Source organism: Diceros bicornis, chromosome 17, assembly GCF_020826845.1.
Source record: "Diceros bicornis minor isolate mBicDic1 chromosome 17, mDicBic1.mat.cur, whole genome shotgun sequence".
In the NCBI taxonomy this organism is placed as follows: domain Eukaryota; kingdom Metazoa; phylum Chordata; class Mammalia; order Perissodactyla; family Rhinocerotidae; genus Diceros; species Diceros bicornis.
This window is the reverse complement of record NC_080756.1, coordinates 61,985,007-62,001,803: the sequence shown is the minus strand read 5'-3', so window position 1 is coordinate 62,001,803 and position 16,797 is coordinate 61,985,007. Positions and strand designations below refer to the sequence as shown.

The 16,797-nt window shown below is 51.6% G+C and overlaps 1 protein-coding gene across 13 annotated transcripts in view; it reads left to right on the top strand.

The window, feature by feature from the left end:
• Positions 1 to 16,797, top strand: part of MICAL3 (microtubule associated monooxygenase, calponin and LIM domain containing 3) — a 215,204-nt gene that overhangs the window by 184,892 nt on the left and 13,515 nt on the right. For 9 of the 13 annotated variants that reach the window (XM_058559164.1, XM_058559163.1, XM_058559169.1 and 6 more), the window contains 5 exons: positions 168 to 2,016; positions 2,536 to 2,630; positions 7,552 to 7,602; positions 8,921 to 9,031; positions 10,312 to 10,405. In XM_058559164.1, the coding sequence (XP_058415147.1) occupies positions 168 to 2,016; positions 2,536 to 2,630; positions 7,552 to 7,602; positions 8,921 to 9,031; positions 10,312 to 10,405 (2,200 nt within the window). Of the gene's footprint in view, positions 1 to 167; positions 2,017 to 2,535; positions 2,631 to 7,551; positions 7,603 to 8,920; positions 9,032 to 10,311; positions 10,406 to 16,797 lie in introns of those variants that run through there. The other 4 variants (XM_058559167.1, XM_058559176.1, XM_058559171.1 and 1 more) reach the window with 3 other exon arrangements.

The window sequence follows — 16,797 nt, the reverse complement described above, 5'->3', positions numbered from 1 at the left end:
ATGAGAAAGGTTCTCCTGGAACCATTCAAATGATTGCTTAAAGGACATAGAGAGGAATTTATTTCAACCAGCACAGGCCCTTTGAGAGAGAGAGCTCCCAAAGGGATCTTTGCTGACGTTAAAAGCCTGCCTTCTGAGCAGCTTCTGTCTGTCTTCCTTTTCTGCAGGGGGCCCAAAGCCCACTTGCCTCTGTGGCTGCCACAGGGAGATCACCCCAGGAGCTCCTTTTCCCTGAGCCTTTACTTCCCAGAGCAGAGCCCAGAGCAGAAGCGCCCGCTGATCAGAAAGCGGTGCCCTCTCCCATCCGATCGCAGCCGGTGGCTCTGCCGGAAGCCAGGACGCCTGCCTCCCCAGTTAGTTCGCAGTGCCTGTCGCTGTTGGCCGCCTCCACCCCCCCAACCCAGCTCCCCATTTGCTCCCAGCCTCAGCCTTCCTCTGAGGCCACCATCCCATCCCCCACCAAGTCCCCCATATGCTTCCAGCCTGTTCCAGCCAAAACATCCACCCCCCTGACCCCCCTCCCCGTGAAGAATCAAGGGGATGCCAAGGACAGGCTGGGTAGCCTTCTTGCTGTGGACGAGGCCCTGAAACGGAATGACCTGGTGGCAGAGTTCTGGATAAAGAGCGCCGAAATCCGCCGCAGCCTTGGGCTCACGCCCGTGGATCGGAGCAAAGGGCCCGAGCCCAGCTACCCTTCACCTGCCTTTAAGCCAGTGTCCCTAAAATCCTATTCAGTTGAGAAGTCCCCTGAGGGTGAGGGGCTCCATCTTCTGAAACCTCCACCTGTTCCTAAGAGGCTGGGCCTGCCAAAGTCAGATGGTGACCAGCCCTCCCTGCCAACCCCCAAGTCCCCATCTGACAGAGAGCTGAAGAGCTCCCACGAGGAACGGAGAGACCTGTCCAGCAGCTCCGGGCTGGGCCTTCAAGGAAGCTCCTCCAACATGAAGACTCTGGGCAGCCAGAGCTTCAACACCTCAGACTCTACCATGCTCACTCCACCTTCCAGCCCACCCCCGCCCCCGCCCCCGGACGAGGAGCCCGCAACTCTTCAAAGGAAGCTGCATCAGATGTATGAGCGTAAGGAAGCCGAGCCCAAGGCCTTGGTGATGCCACCCCCCCCACCTGCTACCTTTATGCGTCCCCCCCGAGAGCCTGCCCGGCCCCCCCGGGAGGAGTTGAGGAAGTCATTTGTGGAGAGTGTGGAGGAGATCCCCTTTGCCGATGACGTGGAGGACACGTATGATGACAAGACTGAAGACTCGAGTCTGCAGGAGAAGTTCTTTACACCCCCCTCCTGCTGGTCTTACTCTGAGAAGCCCCTCCACCCACCCCTAGCCAAAGAGAATGGCAGGTTGCCTACTCAGGGGAATGGGGTCCAACCACAGAAGAGGGGGCTGCCCTTGGTCTCTCCAGAAGCCAAGGAGCTGGCTGAGGAGCGCATGCGAGCCAGGGAGAAGTCTGTCAAGAGCCAGGCATTGAGAGATGCCATGGCCAAGCAGCTGAGTAGGATGAAGGAGATGGAGATGGCGGCTGGGACCTCCAGGCCCCCAGGAGGCACTGCCCGCAAAGCCTCCACAGCGCTCTCCAAGGGCAGAGAAGTCGGCCCTCAGTCTCCTAAGCGCCCGGTGCTCAGAGGCCCCGAGGAGCCCACCCTGAAGCACGAAGCCACTAGCAAGGAGGTTCTCTCCCCTCCTTTGGACTCAGGGGGCCCAGATGGCTCAGTCACGTCATCTGAGGGCTCCAGTGGGAAGAGCAAGAAGAGATCGTCACTCTTCTCCCCCCGCAGAAACAAGAAAGAGAAGAAGTCCCAAGGGGAGGGCCGGCCCCCAGAGAGGCCCAGCCCAAGCCTCCTGGAAGAAGCAGCTGCCAAGCCCAAGTCCTTGTGGAAGTCGGTCTTCTCTGGGTACAAGAAGGGCAAGAAGAAGAAGGGCGAGGACAGGTCCTGCTCCAGCACTCCTTCCAGCAGGACCACTGTGGACTCGGGCAAGCACAGGATGTCTCCTGTCATGAGGGCAGGTGCGTCAACACCGAGGGCCCCTCACGGGACAAAGCATAATGTGTGCCCTCTCCCTCCATCCGGTCCTCCATAGTTCCCCTTCCCCACGCTGCTCCCCCGGGGTTCTCAGGAGCTCTGCTGGTGGGCCAGGGAGAAGGGAACTGAACCGTGGGTGCACAGAGCATATTCCGTTTAATGGAAGCTTGAAACCAGGTAAGAGAGCCTTGGGAGGTTTGTGCCCTTCTTAAAGTCACGTCCCCCCAAAGGAGGGCCTGATTTTGAGCAGGGTGGAGCACGGTGCTGCAGGGGGGTATGCGGCAGGCTGTCTTCAGGGCACCAGCTATTTAGTATTGGCTCTAAACCAGGACAAGTGTCAGCATCTGACTCCCGGCTCCCCAATATGGGAAAAGAACCAATTAAACTAGAAAGACATCAAACCTCTGGCCCTCTCCCTAGGCTGCTCTTGTGAATGTAGAAATCATTACAGCGCCATGGTGCTGATGGCTGGTCACCATTCTTGCTTTGCCTCTACCCCTTAGGGCTGCAGCTCGGGCGCCAGCTGAGTTTCTCGGAGGACTCTGACCTCTCCAGTGACGACATCCTGGAGAGGTCCTCCCAGAAGTCCAGGCGAGAGGTATGTAGGCCTGTCGGCTTCAGAAGGGGTCAAGGGCCTTGACTCTTGTCCTCTGTTTAGTATTGGTCTTTGATGAGGTGGAGGAAAGGGAAGCAAATCTCAGGGCAGGGGTGGAGAGTGAGCATCCTCCTCTCGTATCCCAGCAGACAGCTGAATCCTGAGCTCAGCCCAGTGGTCCAAATAAGAGAGACGTGAAGGGAGTTCTCCTCTTGGGCTTTTTCAGTGAATAGCTGGGAGTTATTGCATCCATGGCAAGAGTTCCAGTGTTCAGTTCTTGTGAAGAATACAGAGACATTCCACGCCCAAAGCTTTACTGCGTCTTTAGGAAGCAGCCAGGCGTTGTCCATTCACTCTTTCGTCCTCGGAAATCCCACGTAGAGTAGCATCCGCCAGTGCCCAAAGCAAAGGAGATGGGCCGCTCGTGCCGCAGGGTCTGGCGGAGCTGGGATGGGGGCTCAGGGCTGGCACAGCAGATGAAGCCTGAGCCCCTGAGAAACATCCCTGTCACCCCCTGCTTTGTACATTTGTGGAGTAGAGAGGATTTTTTGCTATTAAGGAACTATTCTGGAAAACTGACCTGGGTCCTGTGCCAAGTAGGACGTTGTGGAGGTCTGACCTGCCCCTCTTCCTGCCCCCCGCATGCGAGACGATGTGGCCGCTCAGCTCTCCTGAGAGGAGTTCTCGGTGAGGAGGCTCCTTCCCCACCAGCCTCTCCTGGGTGTTTGTTCTCTTGTAGCTTTGTCGAGATACAGTGAAGTTGGAGGAGAGAGAGGGATTAGGGAAGGTTCAAATGGGTCGTCTGTGTCACAGAGCCAGTGATGAGGTGGGGACTACAGTCCAGTAAGGCCTGGGAGCTCGCAGGGGTGGGTGAACTTGGTGGGAGACTTCCTATCCCATCCCCATTGTCTAGCCCTGGGGCGCACACGCACCTCCCGTCCAAGGTGACAGCCCAGCTGCCTTCAGCTCCTTTTTTTGAATGAAAACTTTCCACAGAACATCATGCACCTTCTTATAAGGCTTCCCAAGGCCTGGACTGAGTCTGCCCTCTCCACTGACTTCGGGGGGCCCATGGCGGTCTGAGCACTGCACATGCCTGTTCAGTAGAGATGACTTCGGCAGCCTATTTCCAGTTCCCTCCTCCTGGTAATAACTTGGCAAACTGGAGGAAACCCATCTTTTTAGTTCTCATTTCGTTCTTGATTTGTCTGTCTCCCTCGGCCATGCCAGCTCTTTCTCTCTCCACTCTCCTAGAAGGACACCTAGACAGACCTCTTGTCCCACCCCACCCGTCTGCACAGCTAGGCTCCCATGTGCTAGCCAGGCCAGTGCTGAGTTAAGGTTAGGGTCTTGTGTGCTCCCCGCAGGGACCCAGCTTCATGTGCTCCATCAAGTGCTCCCTGTGGAGCCTGCCCAGGCGGTAACGTCGGTACTGAACTGAGAATTGCTTCTGGATATGTGTGTGGGTCCCTAAACATGCCAGCATCGGGGACTGGCACGGCCCAAGGGGGTCCTCAGGGGTCTGAGAAGGAGAATGTTGTCCAAGGTTCACTTTTTCTCCATGCAGACATGCAGACGTGCAGCCAGTTCATCTCTTGTTGGTCAGAAACTTCCATCTGTGGTCATTTTTGTGGTCAGGTCTCTCCACTGTTTTTCTATTAATTAATGAAACATCTTGGCAAAATTCTGAGTGGCAGGCTGCCCGAGCTGACTATGCCAAGGCCATGGTCTTGGTAATATGGCTCACTGACCACAGGCTCTCCCAGGGCCTCGTAGGCCTGGGGCTCACCCCCCCGTCTACGTGGACAACAAGTCATGGGCCCACTCCTAGAATCCCAGAACCAGAGACCTTGGGGACCTCATACTCCATGTGCGCCCACGGAGGCAGAGCCTTTCGCTGGAGGCCGTGTAGGGAATGCCAAGGACAAAGCCGTGCCTACGACCTGCTGCCTGACCCTGCCGTGGTTTGGGGTCTGGCTGAGTGAGAGCGAGGCACCATGTGTTTCCAAGACATGGAGGGACTGGCCCCATGGCATAGTGGTTAAGTGGGCGCGCTCCGCTGCTGGTGGCCTGGGTTCGGATCCCAGGCGTACACCAATGCACCGCTTGTCAGGTCATGCTGTGGCGGCATCGCCATATAAAGTAGAGGAAGATGGGCACAGATGTTAGCCCAGAGCCAGTCTTCCTCAGCAAAAAAAGAGGAGGATTGGCATGAATGTTAACTCAGGGCTTATCTTCCTCAAAAAAAAAAAAAAAAGACATGGAAGCTAAGGCAGGAAAACAGACCAAAACAAAAACAGCCATGAAGGACACTTTGCAACAATTAAGGAACCTTGATCATGGACAGTATAATGTGCATAGACATGCAACTTCATCACATTAATGCTAAGTACCTTATAAGCAATAAAGGTACTGTAGTCATGTAGGAAAACGTCTCTGTTCTTAGCAAGTACATGCTAAAATCTGGGAGGATGATGGATCATGATGTGTACCAATGATTCAGAAAGAAATGATTATATACATCAAACTGTGGCAAAATGCTAACATTTAGCAAATCTCGGTGAATGATATACAGGTATTCACTGTCCTCCTCTTTCAACTTTTCTATAGGTTTGAAAATTTTCAGAGTAAGAAGTGAGGGGAGTGGGGGCCCCAGAAGTGGGTTTGAATTGACTCAGGAGGGAGTGTCTTGCTGGCTGTGCCTGGACCCCGACAGCGGGAGCCGGCTGGGGCAGTACCATTGGGGAGATGGTTCCTCTTGTGTCATAGACCCATCTGTGAGTCAGACGTCTATAAAACAAGTGCCTGAGTTTTGTTTCATAAAAAAAAAAAAAAAGGGGCCGGCCCTGTGGCTTAGCGGTTAAATGCGCACGCTCCGCTACTGGCGGCCCGGGATTGGATCCCGGGCGTGTACCGACGCACCGCTTCTCCAGCCATGCTGAGGCCGTGTCCCACATACAGCAACCAGAAAGATGTGCAACTATGACATACAACTATCTACTGGGGCTTTGGGGGAAAAAAAAAAAGGAGGATTGGCAATAGATGTTAGCTCAGAGCCGGTCCTCCTCAGCAAAAAAGAGGAGGATTAGCACGGATGTTAGCTCAGGGCTGATCTTCCCCACAAAAAAAAAAAAAAAATGCAGGGGCCGGCCCAGTGGCACAGCAGTTAAGTTTGCATACTCCGCTTTGGCGGCCCAGGGTTTGCAGGTTCGAATCCCGGGCGCGGACCTACACACCGCTCATCAAGCCATGCTGTGGCAGCATCTTGCATACAAAGTAGAGGAAGATGGGCACGGGTGTTAACTCAGGGCCAGTCTTCCTCAGCAAAAAGAGGAAGATTGGCAACAGATGTTAGACCAGGGCCAGACTTCCTCACAAAAAAAACACTAAAAATCACTTATTTTTACTTAAAATGTTTATGTAGAAAAATTAAGATAGTACAGACTTTAAAAAAAGAAATCACCTGTAGCCCTACCAACAAGATATAACTCGTGTTTACCTCTTTGCCTTGATCTGGCTCGACGTGGCTGCGCTTGACCTCTGTGGCCCAGTGGAGGGCACATGCGCTGGCGCTCTGGCAGGCTCCCCTCCCCTAGCAGCAGAAGCACCGGCTCTTAGGCTGGCCTCATTCTTGGCGCACCACGCTCTGTCGTGACTTCACTCCTCTGCTCGGCCTCTCCCAAGTCAGTACCCTGTCCCAGAAATCGGGAAATGACTGCCCCACCCTTCACTTCTTACATGGGCCACAGGCACAGATGTTGAGGGCAGTTCCTTAGGTTGTCATTACGTAGTTCCTGTGGAGGTTTTCACATGCTGCTTGGGGGATCGTGTGGTCTTCTTTTTTTTAACTGACTTGTTCTGATAATGAATTCTTCCTCTCACTCTGGTTTGTGGGAGAGATGAGTCAGTCTGAGGCAGGATCTACGTGTTCAGAGTGAAGTGTTCTGCTGGGAGGAGCACTCAGTCTTCTCTGGGCCAGTGTGCTCTTGAAATGTAGGCCTCACTGGGCTGGTCCCCATGGAAGCACAGGGAAGCAGCAAGGACAGCAGGGGATTGCAGTCCATCCTGAAGCTCTCAGAATCTCCCCATCCGAGGGCCCCCAGATCCCTGTCGCTTCCTCCCTCGCTCCGTTATTGCCTGTTAGCCATTTAATGGGCTGGTGGGAGGACTGGAAGAGCACAGGTCCCCGACCGTGGCTGTCTGAGCATATCTGCTCAAGGTTTCGTGGAGTGAGAAGAGGTCACGATTACTGCCTGAAATATTTTTGATAAATATCAGTTATCTATGCTATTTCAGGTCCCTTTCACTGTGTATAATCAAGAAATGGCCCCTGCCCCCTGTCCCAGGATTGCTGGGTGGCCCACTAGGAGCCCACCTGGCCCTGTTCAGGAGCGCGGCCAGGAGAGGGCCTTTTGGAGGGAACGTGAGGGTTGATACTCAGTTTGCTCTGTGTCTTTGTCTCTGGTAACAGGAATCTCCTGCCAGTGTCCCCTATCCCAGTACCCCGTAGCATTCAGCTGGAAGAAGGGGTCTGCATTTCCACAAGCGAATGGGTTACTAAAGGTGAAATAGCATCCCTAGCCATATATTTAAAACAGTTTTAATTTATACCTAAGGGAGATTGAGAAAAGAAAAGAGAATATTTGGGGCATAGTGAGGAAGAAGCTGCCTTCTCAGTAGAAAAGTGAGCCCAGGCCTTGTTCAATCCCAGGATTCACTAAGGTGCTGCTCCTAGAACCTTACCCTCAGGTTCTGCACTTACAGTCCTGTGAAACATCGTGAAAAATAATCGTGTGTTTTAGTCTTGTGTGTTTGTTTTAAACTTCTAACTGATTTCGCTCCATTTCTGTGTTCTATTTTTAATTTTTTAATTGTTATCATCATTACCATTCTGTTTTGTTTTCCGTTGCCATCCCCTTAAAAGTCGATTTCTGTGCCACACGCCTTGGCATTCAGGAGATCACATGCATCAAAGGTAGTGTCTCATCCCGTTGGCTGGTCATGTTGCATGCACTTCTGTGATTAACCACCAGAGCAACCCCCAGCCCTGGCCCTCCAGCCACACCCTCACTAACTGTGTTCACACATGCATGGAGCGGTGGCAGCAGAATTCTCTTTAGCTGCGTCATGACCTAGGAGGAGGGGGAGATGCCTTGCTCTTCCCTGGCTGGAGTGCATGTGGTAATTTCCATCCAGGTGCCTGGGGGGGACAGGGCTGCCCCTTTGGGACTGGGCATTGCAGAAATGGGGAGTTCCTGAGCCCTCAGCTCTGTGATCTGCAGGGTGAAATGCTTAGGACACTAGAACACCCCTGACCTGTTCAGTTGGCCCTCCACCATCACTCAAACTCTGGAATAAAAATTACTAGGAAAAAAAAAAGGCTATTAGAATATATTCCTGAGTTGAATTTGGAAGTCTCCCTTTTTTATTTTCTCAGAGGCAATGGAGAGGGTCTTAGGAATAGAGGCAGACCCCCAGCGTTTGCCTCTCAGTGCTTGCCCAGTGTTTATTCAGGGCATCTGACCCTCCCTGGAGCCCATCATGCCCACATTTGCAGGTGGAATTGTGCTGGATTTGGTCAGTCGCCTTCTCGGTTCTTGATGGCACTGGCTGAAACAGCCCTACCGGACTGCCTCCTCCCTTCGTCTCAGGGTCTGACTGTTGCCTCTGTGCAAACCTCAGAGGCAGGTCAGGTTCACCCTCAGACTTCCTTCTTCAAACTATCTTGGTTGGTTTGGGGTTCACCAGACTTAGAATAGAAGCATCCCTCTTTTCTCTACTTCAGATGTTACTTCTTAAAAGAACTGTATAAATATCACTCATCTGAAGAAAGTTGGCTTTTGATACCAAACAAGAAAATAAAAGGGCCCTGATTTTTCTCTTTTTCCTTTCCCTGCACACCTCCTAGAAGCAGGAGGCTTGGTGAACATTTTACTAATACTTTTACCCTCACAGAGTCTTAAAAAGAACAGACAGCCCTACGTGGGAAACAGGTGACCTCAATGATAAAGGAGTGTATGTCCCTTTGTCCTTCTGACTTCCTGTCAGTCCCCACTCAGCCTCCTGTCCCTGTCTCAGCAGGGAGGCGTCTCACTTGTAGACCTGCTTCAGCAGGGGCGAGTGCCCCACAGCCTCTGGCTGAGTCTGCACACACCTCGTGCCTCCATCCGCCCTGTGGGCACTCTGCAGACGGGCAGCTCCAGCCTGGGGATAGTCCTCTCAGCGCCCCTGCCAATCAGCGGCCTGTCTAGGCCTGCGTGCCCCTGATTGAGGAATTCTCTCGTTCCCTCCAGCCAAGAACCTACACAGAGGAGGAACTGAATGCCAAGCTGACCCGGCGTGTGCAGAAGGCGGCTCGAAGACAGGCCAAGCAAGAGGAGCTGAAGCGGCTGCACCGAGCCCAGGTGAGACCACAGATGGCGGGCCATGGCCCCTGGGGGAGACCCCAGGCAGTGTCCTCCTCTGCAGCCAGACAGTCCCCTTCTACCACAAGGGAGGGTGCAGAGGGCAGAGCAGAGGTAAACGGGTATCCCCATAATCTGAGAGGACAGCCCTAAAGTCTCAGGCCACAGGCCTCTGGCTTGATGTAACTGTGGAGGCCTTGATTTTGTGGAGTTATTCATGGAAAGGGCAGAGCCAAGCTCTGAGTTTCCTGAATTCCTTGATCTGGAGTAACCATTGTAAAGTCAGCTAGTTCCATTGTAGGAGCTGTTACCAAGGGGCAGTCTGTGACCTGAGCCTCTGATGGGCCCAGAACTTAGAGGTCAGAGCTGTCCTCCAGTCATTAGCCTGTCGCCAGGCCTCACAGATCCTAGACCAGTCTAGACTTTTACTTTTAACAAAAAACAATTTCTTTATACAAAGTGTTAATAGCTACCTAAATACAATATGGTTTTTTAAATGAAATCATATGTATATAGTTGTATTCATAAAGTTGTATTCATATGCTAATCAAAAGCTATACAACGAGAAACGTTAACAGCAAATCCAAATACAAATGAGGATATTCCCCTGAATTCTGTGTTTCATCAAGCATCAGAACCCACCTGTCTTTTAGTCCTTTTCTTGTACATTATATTCTGATCTCCATTTTCTGCATCTGATGGGCTCCCTGGATTTTACCCCTTTCCCGTGTGCCGTTCTCCGCAGATACACATCACTGGCTGCCGCTTTGGGGTTGAACGTCCCTTTGGGTTTCTGTCATTAGTCCCCACGTAGCACGGAGAAACCTCTCACTACACATGTCCGGATTCCGGCTTGTGGCTCCATTCTAGACTTTTTTTCTTTAATTTCTTGTCTTGTAGAGACAGCATTTCCACAGTTCTCTCCGAGAATCCCTGCCGTGTTTTCGCACCCTTGCCATCAGAAAGGTCTTAGGTTAGAGTGCTTGAATCCTTCCTGTGGGAGTTTCTCTCCACTTGCTTTCTTTGAACTGCCCTGGAGAGGGCCTGGTCCCTCCTTTGACGTGCCCCCATGCACCGCATGCTGGGGTGGGGGGGGTCTGCACAGCTAACAAGTCCCGGGGGTTCCTTGCAGGTGGTCCATATACCGCACTCTGGGCCTAACGCCCGTTGACTACAGCCTTTGTGACTTGTGACCTGATCTGTCTTTTTCCTCTGTGTGTCAGTGCAGTTCAGTTGTCCTCCTGGAAGCTGGGTGCCTACACTGTCTTGTTTTCCCGTAGATCATCCAGCGGCAGCTGGAACAAGTGGAGGAGAAGCAGAGGCAGCTGGAGGAAAGAGGGGTCGCTGTGGAGAAGGCACTCCGTGGTGAGGCAGGTACTGTCTGAGTTTCCTTTGCGAGGAGGTTGTTCCTAAAGGATAAGCCCCCCACCCCCCATGGTAGGGTGGTTGGCATCACCTCATCTGGAATTCAGCTTTTCCAGTAGGATTCTCTGGGTGCCTATATCACTGAGATTTGGGACTTCCTGTTAAGAAAGGAAAAGAAAAGCTCCTCTGTTGGGACTGCCTCAGGCCCAGACCTGGTCCTCTGCCCTGTCTTAGGGCTTGCCATCACCCTGTAGGATGAAATCTCAGTCCTCTTCACCTGCTGATGGCAAGCATTAGGCCTCGTCATCCTTTCCCACCCCACCATCCTCTCTAGAAGAAAATAACTGGGAATGAGAGAGACTGCACCACAAGGAACCATCACAGAACTGCACAAGCAGGGCCCCCGGCCTGCTCCCCACGTGCCGCCTCCTGTCTAGCTTTCCTGGCTCCTCTCCTGCCCGAGCTGCACAGATCACGTGAGGACACATGCCCCGCAGAGCCCTCACCACCTCCCATGGGCAGAGCATACAGGTTTCCCAGTGTGAACCCAGGCTCTGTTCCCTGGAGGCCGTCACTCAGGGCAGGGTGGAGAAGCTCGGAGACCATGGAGAGCTGGCACGCGCAGACACAGGGAGATGGCTGTGTGGGCCATGCGCCAGGCGACTGCCATCCTGGGGAAGAGCTCTGGGTAAAGTGTAGCCACACCCACTGTTCACCGAGGAGCCTGTGGGGTGGGTCCAGCAACGTTGGGCAGTGAAAGCAAGGAAGTACCTGAGTCATCCCTGGTCCTAAGGGCCTGGGAAGGCTTTTTGGTTCAGGACCTTGAAACCATGGGCCAGCCCCAACTGTAGCCCCAGCTTGGGCCCAGAGTGACTGAAGTCTGCTTTCTCAAGAGTTCCAGAGTCTTGGTCCAGTCTCTGGATGGGGAAAGCTCCATCTCATTGTAGAGAGCACGTCATCCAGGTTCAACATGCACATTGTGAGGCTGGGGATGAAGAATGACATGACCTGGTTTTGCAGTAACCCCTTATTACTTCCTTGTTCTGGTGTGGCAGAGGGGAGGGGATGGTACATCTCCTGGCAGGCAGGCTGTCTGTAAACTGAAGAACCAGTCAGAGGCAGCCAGGAGTGGGCCAGTTGCTGCCATCTGATCTTGCTGGAAAATGATCAGACTTCATGGTATGTGCCTGGAGTCAAGATGAATTCCTGGGGTTCTGTAGGACTAAAGTCCACTTTGAGGAAGTTGAGGGTCAGGCATAGAAGTAGGTCTCCTGTCCAGGCCCTTCAAGGCCTAGAAATTGCAATTTAACAGTTGACTCAGTGATGACTTTCAGGTGAAGAAATGGGATGAGGGAGAAAGATGAGGATGTGATGTTCTTGGTTTTGTGCCTCACCTGATGCTGGATTTACTGCTTGAAGCCCACGCCAGCAAATGAAATGCAAAAACTTAAAACACTGAGCAGCCAATAGGCCGGAAGCCTGGGATGTGTGACTGCGAGGCGAGCACTGGCCCCTGTGTCCAGGAGTGGACATTCTAGTCACCTAAAAGGGTCCCTGGGCTTCCAAATGAAGCCGTGGCTGTCCCCCACCATCCTTGCTTTTGCTCCCTGCCCTGCGTGCTCTGACTTGGCCTCCTCAGTTAGGCCTGACCACCTGGAGGAAGCTAGCCCGAACCCACCCGAGATGCCCTGCACCCTGCTGCGAGACTCACAGGGCCCTGCCCTTGTTGCTTAATCTGCTTACAGAAGATTATCAGAAGGGAGCCTGGGCCCACCACCATTCCTTCTTACCCTTCCCCACAAATTCCTTCTGGCGAGATGGAGAATGAGGGGATCTCATGACACAGAGTAACTCAGCAGGCATGTGCACCTGCATTTCATAGTGAGTGACAGTGCTCGAGAAGATGGCTGCCCCTCCTGCGCAGGGTTCTGAGGTGTGGGGGGCCGTCACCAGCGTTGGGGGGTTCTGTAAAGCACTCCTGTGCCTGTTGGCTGCCATGCAGGCTAAGTCCATGACAGCGCTTCAGCGCTTCTGTGACAGGCCACGTTATTCCAGCTGCTGACTGCCAAGGGGCCAGAAAAAGATAGACCACTGAAGATTGGCATAGGATTTTGCCAAAATTCTTTCTGGTTGTTTAGATAACTACCTTTTCATAAACATATACAACCAGAATTTCATCGAAGTCAGTCATTTTCAGATTTGTTTCTTAGCAGCAGAACTCTTTTTACAAGCCAAATTATAAACTTAAAATCAAAAAGAATTACTCTAAGATGTTAATAAACACAGATTTGAAAATACAGGTTATAGTAGAAAGCTGCAAGTGTTAGTAAGCCTCAGTACCTAGTGCATCCCTGGGGCACAGTGTGGGGATGTCCTGTGACACAGACACAGCTGCTGTAAATAGGAACAGGTGTTTTACCAGCTCACCTGGCAATCTCAGGATAGATGTAATTTAAATGATCTAGATGCTGGAAGCTTAAAGTGGAGCAGTAGGTATTGTGTGAGCAGTGAATCATCACACAAACAAACTTTGAACAGCAGTTCATCTTCCTTATAAAGGATGCATCTCAGGTGAACGCTCCCAAGCATGAGCAAACACAGACACCACCTGTGCTGTGCCCTCACAGCGCGAGTGTTACCATGGCAAGCACGCGCTGCGATGGGAGCTGCTCTGAGAGGCTGGGCCCGCTGCGTCATGGCTCTCCCAGGACACTCCCCTGCACAGCTGTACAGGAGTGCTCTACTTGCAGGCCAAAATTTAAGTAAATAAATAACATTTCCTCTTCCCTAACACATCTACAGGGAGTTAGGTACTTGCCCACAGAGGGCAGAGGAAACTTCCTGAGGGCCTCACAAAAGCACATTTACCTGATGGCACAAATTAATGTGTTGATGGTCTTCAATGGGTTAAAAGTTGGCATATCAAACACGTTAGCATGTTGTGTCTTATTTAAGTTTTTTAAATGAGTTAAAAGTATTTGTGAATCAGGTATCTGGGAGACCCCAGGAATACCACTTGAAGAATCCTAGGGTTCCACAGAACAGTTTGAAAACCACCGTTCTAGTCCAAACTCTTCTAAGCAAGGCTTTAGCAGAATGCTTCTACCCAAATGCACGTCTGTTCTGTGTCTAAAGAAAGGCTTTGGTGGCTCTGTTGGGAGATTTCCCCATAATGCATTTGGGGAGTTCTCAGCATGTCGTAGCTTCTACCATAAGACTGTATTTCCAAGTATGTTATTTTCCTTTTCTTACTTTAAGCATATCACTTCCAAGGCTCGCCAGTTGTCTGAAATCCCAGTGGCCTTGTTCCTACTTGGCAGAGATCATCTTTGAGGCTAGATTGTGCACACTGGCTACTCCTTTCTCTCCTGCTTCTGCTTTCCATTCCTCTTGTTAGTCTCGTTGCTCCTGGCTGAACTCTTAAGAAGGTAATCTCAGTTGAGCATGATAGTCTGGAGCCTTCCAGCAATGCTAGCCAGCCCCTTCCTGAGAGCGTGCTGCTGGTCAAACCTGCCGTTCTGTCTCACTTGATGGGCTCAAGCTTCCATCGCTCTCTGAAAGGGTCTGACTGTTAGCCAAGCTGCCCTTCCAGAGAAGAGATCTGATATGGACCTGCCACCCCGTTGATCTCAACTTGTCCACGGCTCATGTATATCCAGACTGCGTGGGTTAGGTTCACGGCCTTTGAGCCCAGGGCAAAACTGAGACTCATGTGGTTTCTGGTCAGGAGCACCAGGGAAGCCCTTTCTGTTTCTGGAATCCTGGTTCAATCTTAAACTACTGGATCAGCCTTGAGCATGAGTTGAAAAACCATTCCAGGATTACATTCTGCTTTCTGGTGTGTCCATTCTTGAAGGGGGAACCCTCATGTGGAACACAGGCTGCATTCAGAACCAGCATTCACGTTATGAGATTTGGAGGAAAAGGGTAACAAGTAGCAGCTGGCTTTTGTTGTGCTCTGCATTTGTTTATGATTCTGGAAAGATGAGGACCGCCTGCCCAAGCCCAGCCCTCGGCAGTGCCCAGCTCTGCATCTCAGCATGGGAAGAATATAACATCCTTGCTGGACAGCCACCAGAGCTGAAAGGCCAGCAGACTTCCAAGAACTTTAGGGCAGATAGTCACAGCTCATGCCCTGCTGTTAAAGAGAAGGCTGGCTGAAGTTGGGGGCCTAAACTCAGAAGAAACAGGATCTCCCTCCTCTCAAACCCATCAGCAAAAGTGGTTCTGCGAGGAGTTTGATGTTCTCTCCAGTGGGGCCCCACGTGTGAATTCTTGGGAGAGCTCTGCTTTCCCGCCTGAGGACTGGGGTCCCTGCAGAGCCTGTTAGGATGTCCGCCTCCTGCCTTCAGCCCCTGAGCCTGGGGCTTCTGATATCCAGTAACCAAGGAAGTAAGTAGCCCCTGATCTGCTCTTGAGTTTTTTAAAATCTTCTTAGATAAGGTTGGGTCCCAGCAAGGTCAGGATTCCCAACAAACCCAAGGCCTTCCATCCTGAATGACTGGAGGTGTAAATAAGAGTCACATTGTGATTGGCTATTAACTCGATCACCTGTGGTTTTTAGCAAACACCCCTCTCTCCCCACCAGGAAGTATGTGGCTCAGCATGTGTATATGTGGAATGCACTGCAGGGAGATGCATGCTTTCCAGCTGTTCCTCTTGGCCTTCTTGCTGTATCTCTGTGTGTTTCTTATGCTTCATGTCATTGATTGTTTGGGGTATGGGGGGCACAGGAGGGTTATCCGCTCCAATAACTCTCTCTTCACCAATTCCTTGTAGACTATTGGGGAGAGTCTTATTACAGTGACCTCATCGACTTGCATCTGGGTGGTATGTATAGCAGCATCTGTTGCTGCCACTAACCCTGCTGACACCCTCTCCCTGCCTGCTCTCCCCAGTCCCTGCTCACAAACAACAAGAAGAAATCAATCTGATAACCAAATAGCAAAAGCACAGGCCCTTTTCCAGCTCGTAATGGAGCAGCATGCAGATCCTCCCACTGCCCATATATACTCCAGAGGAAGATCTGAGATAGCTTTTGCTGTGTGGGGTTATTTTAATTTTTTATAATGAAAGTTTACCTACCCCTGCCAATCAACCTTGCACCTGAATCCTGGTCCTTCTAATACTGTTTGGTTGTTTGACAGTAGCAACACGCACACTCACACGCACACACACACACTCACATGCACTCATACACGCACTCACATGCACTCATAGGCACATTCACGTGCACTCATACACATGCACACTCACATGCATTCATATATACACACGTGCACAGGCACAAATATGCACACACTCCAACATGACCTCTGCCCTGACTCTCATCCCTCACAACTTGTAGGTGTCACATCCACTAGGAAGCTCACTGCCAACCACTCGTGAACCAAACATGTGAAGAACTCAGCCTCAACCATTTTCATTAGGGTGTGCTCATGTCTCCCCTAGAAGATCCAAGTGCATGGGAAAGGTGTCACTTGTGATTTCTGCCCAAATTCATCAAACTTAAGGCTGTGTTGACAGATGCCTGTAATAATGTCCCTCCCTCCTTGCTTTGTCCTGGGACTGACTTTGCAGTTCTTTTCAATGGAGACAGGAAAAGTCTAAGGCAGTTATTCTCAATGTGTGGTCTCTGGACCAGCAGCATCAGCAGCATCACCTGGAAGCTTATTAGAAATGCAAATTCTGGGGCCGGCCCGGTGGCGCAAGTGGTTAAGTGCACACGTTCCGTTCTGGTGGCCCGGGGTTCGCCAGTTCAGATCCCGGGCATGCACCAACGTACCGCTTGGCAAGCCATGCTGCGGCGGCGTCCCATATAAAGTGGAGGAAGATGGGCATGGATGTTAGCCCAGGGCCAGTCTTCCTCATCAAAAAGAGGAGGATTGGCAGATGTTAGCTCAGGGCTGATCTTCCTCACAAAAAAAAAAAAAAAAGAAATGCAAATTCTGAATCCCCACCCAGACCTTCCAAATCAGAAACTCTGGAGGTGAGGCCTGGTTGTCTGTGTTTTAACAAACCTTCCAGGTGATTCTCATGCCCTCTAAAGTAGGAAAACAACTACCTTAAAGAATTCAGTATTTTTGATGTCCTGCTGTACAAAGCTCACCATTTGTATTGGCTTAGAGAAATAACTACTCCATGAGTCTCATTTCTATACTTAGGGCAGTTTTTCTCCTGGAAGGCTGCCATTTTGTCAAGAGGAGTGCCAAGGAGCTGGTCCTGAGGTTAACCAGAGGGGACTCCGCACCTTCCTGGAGTCCCCACGTCCTTGGTCAGGCAGTCTGACCTCTTCATCTCCCCTTGCAGGCTCCTGGCCTAGAAGTGGTCTTAAAACGGAAGAGCTGGCAAAGGTCATTCTCTCTCATTTTTTGCCGTGATCTCATCCTTTTAAGAGAGCC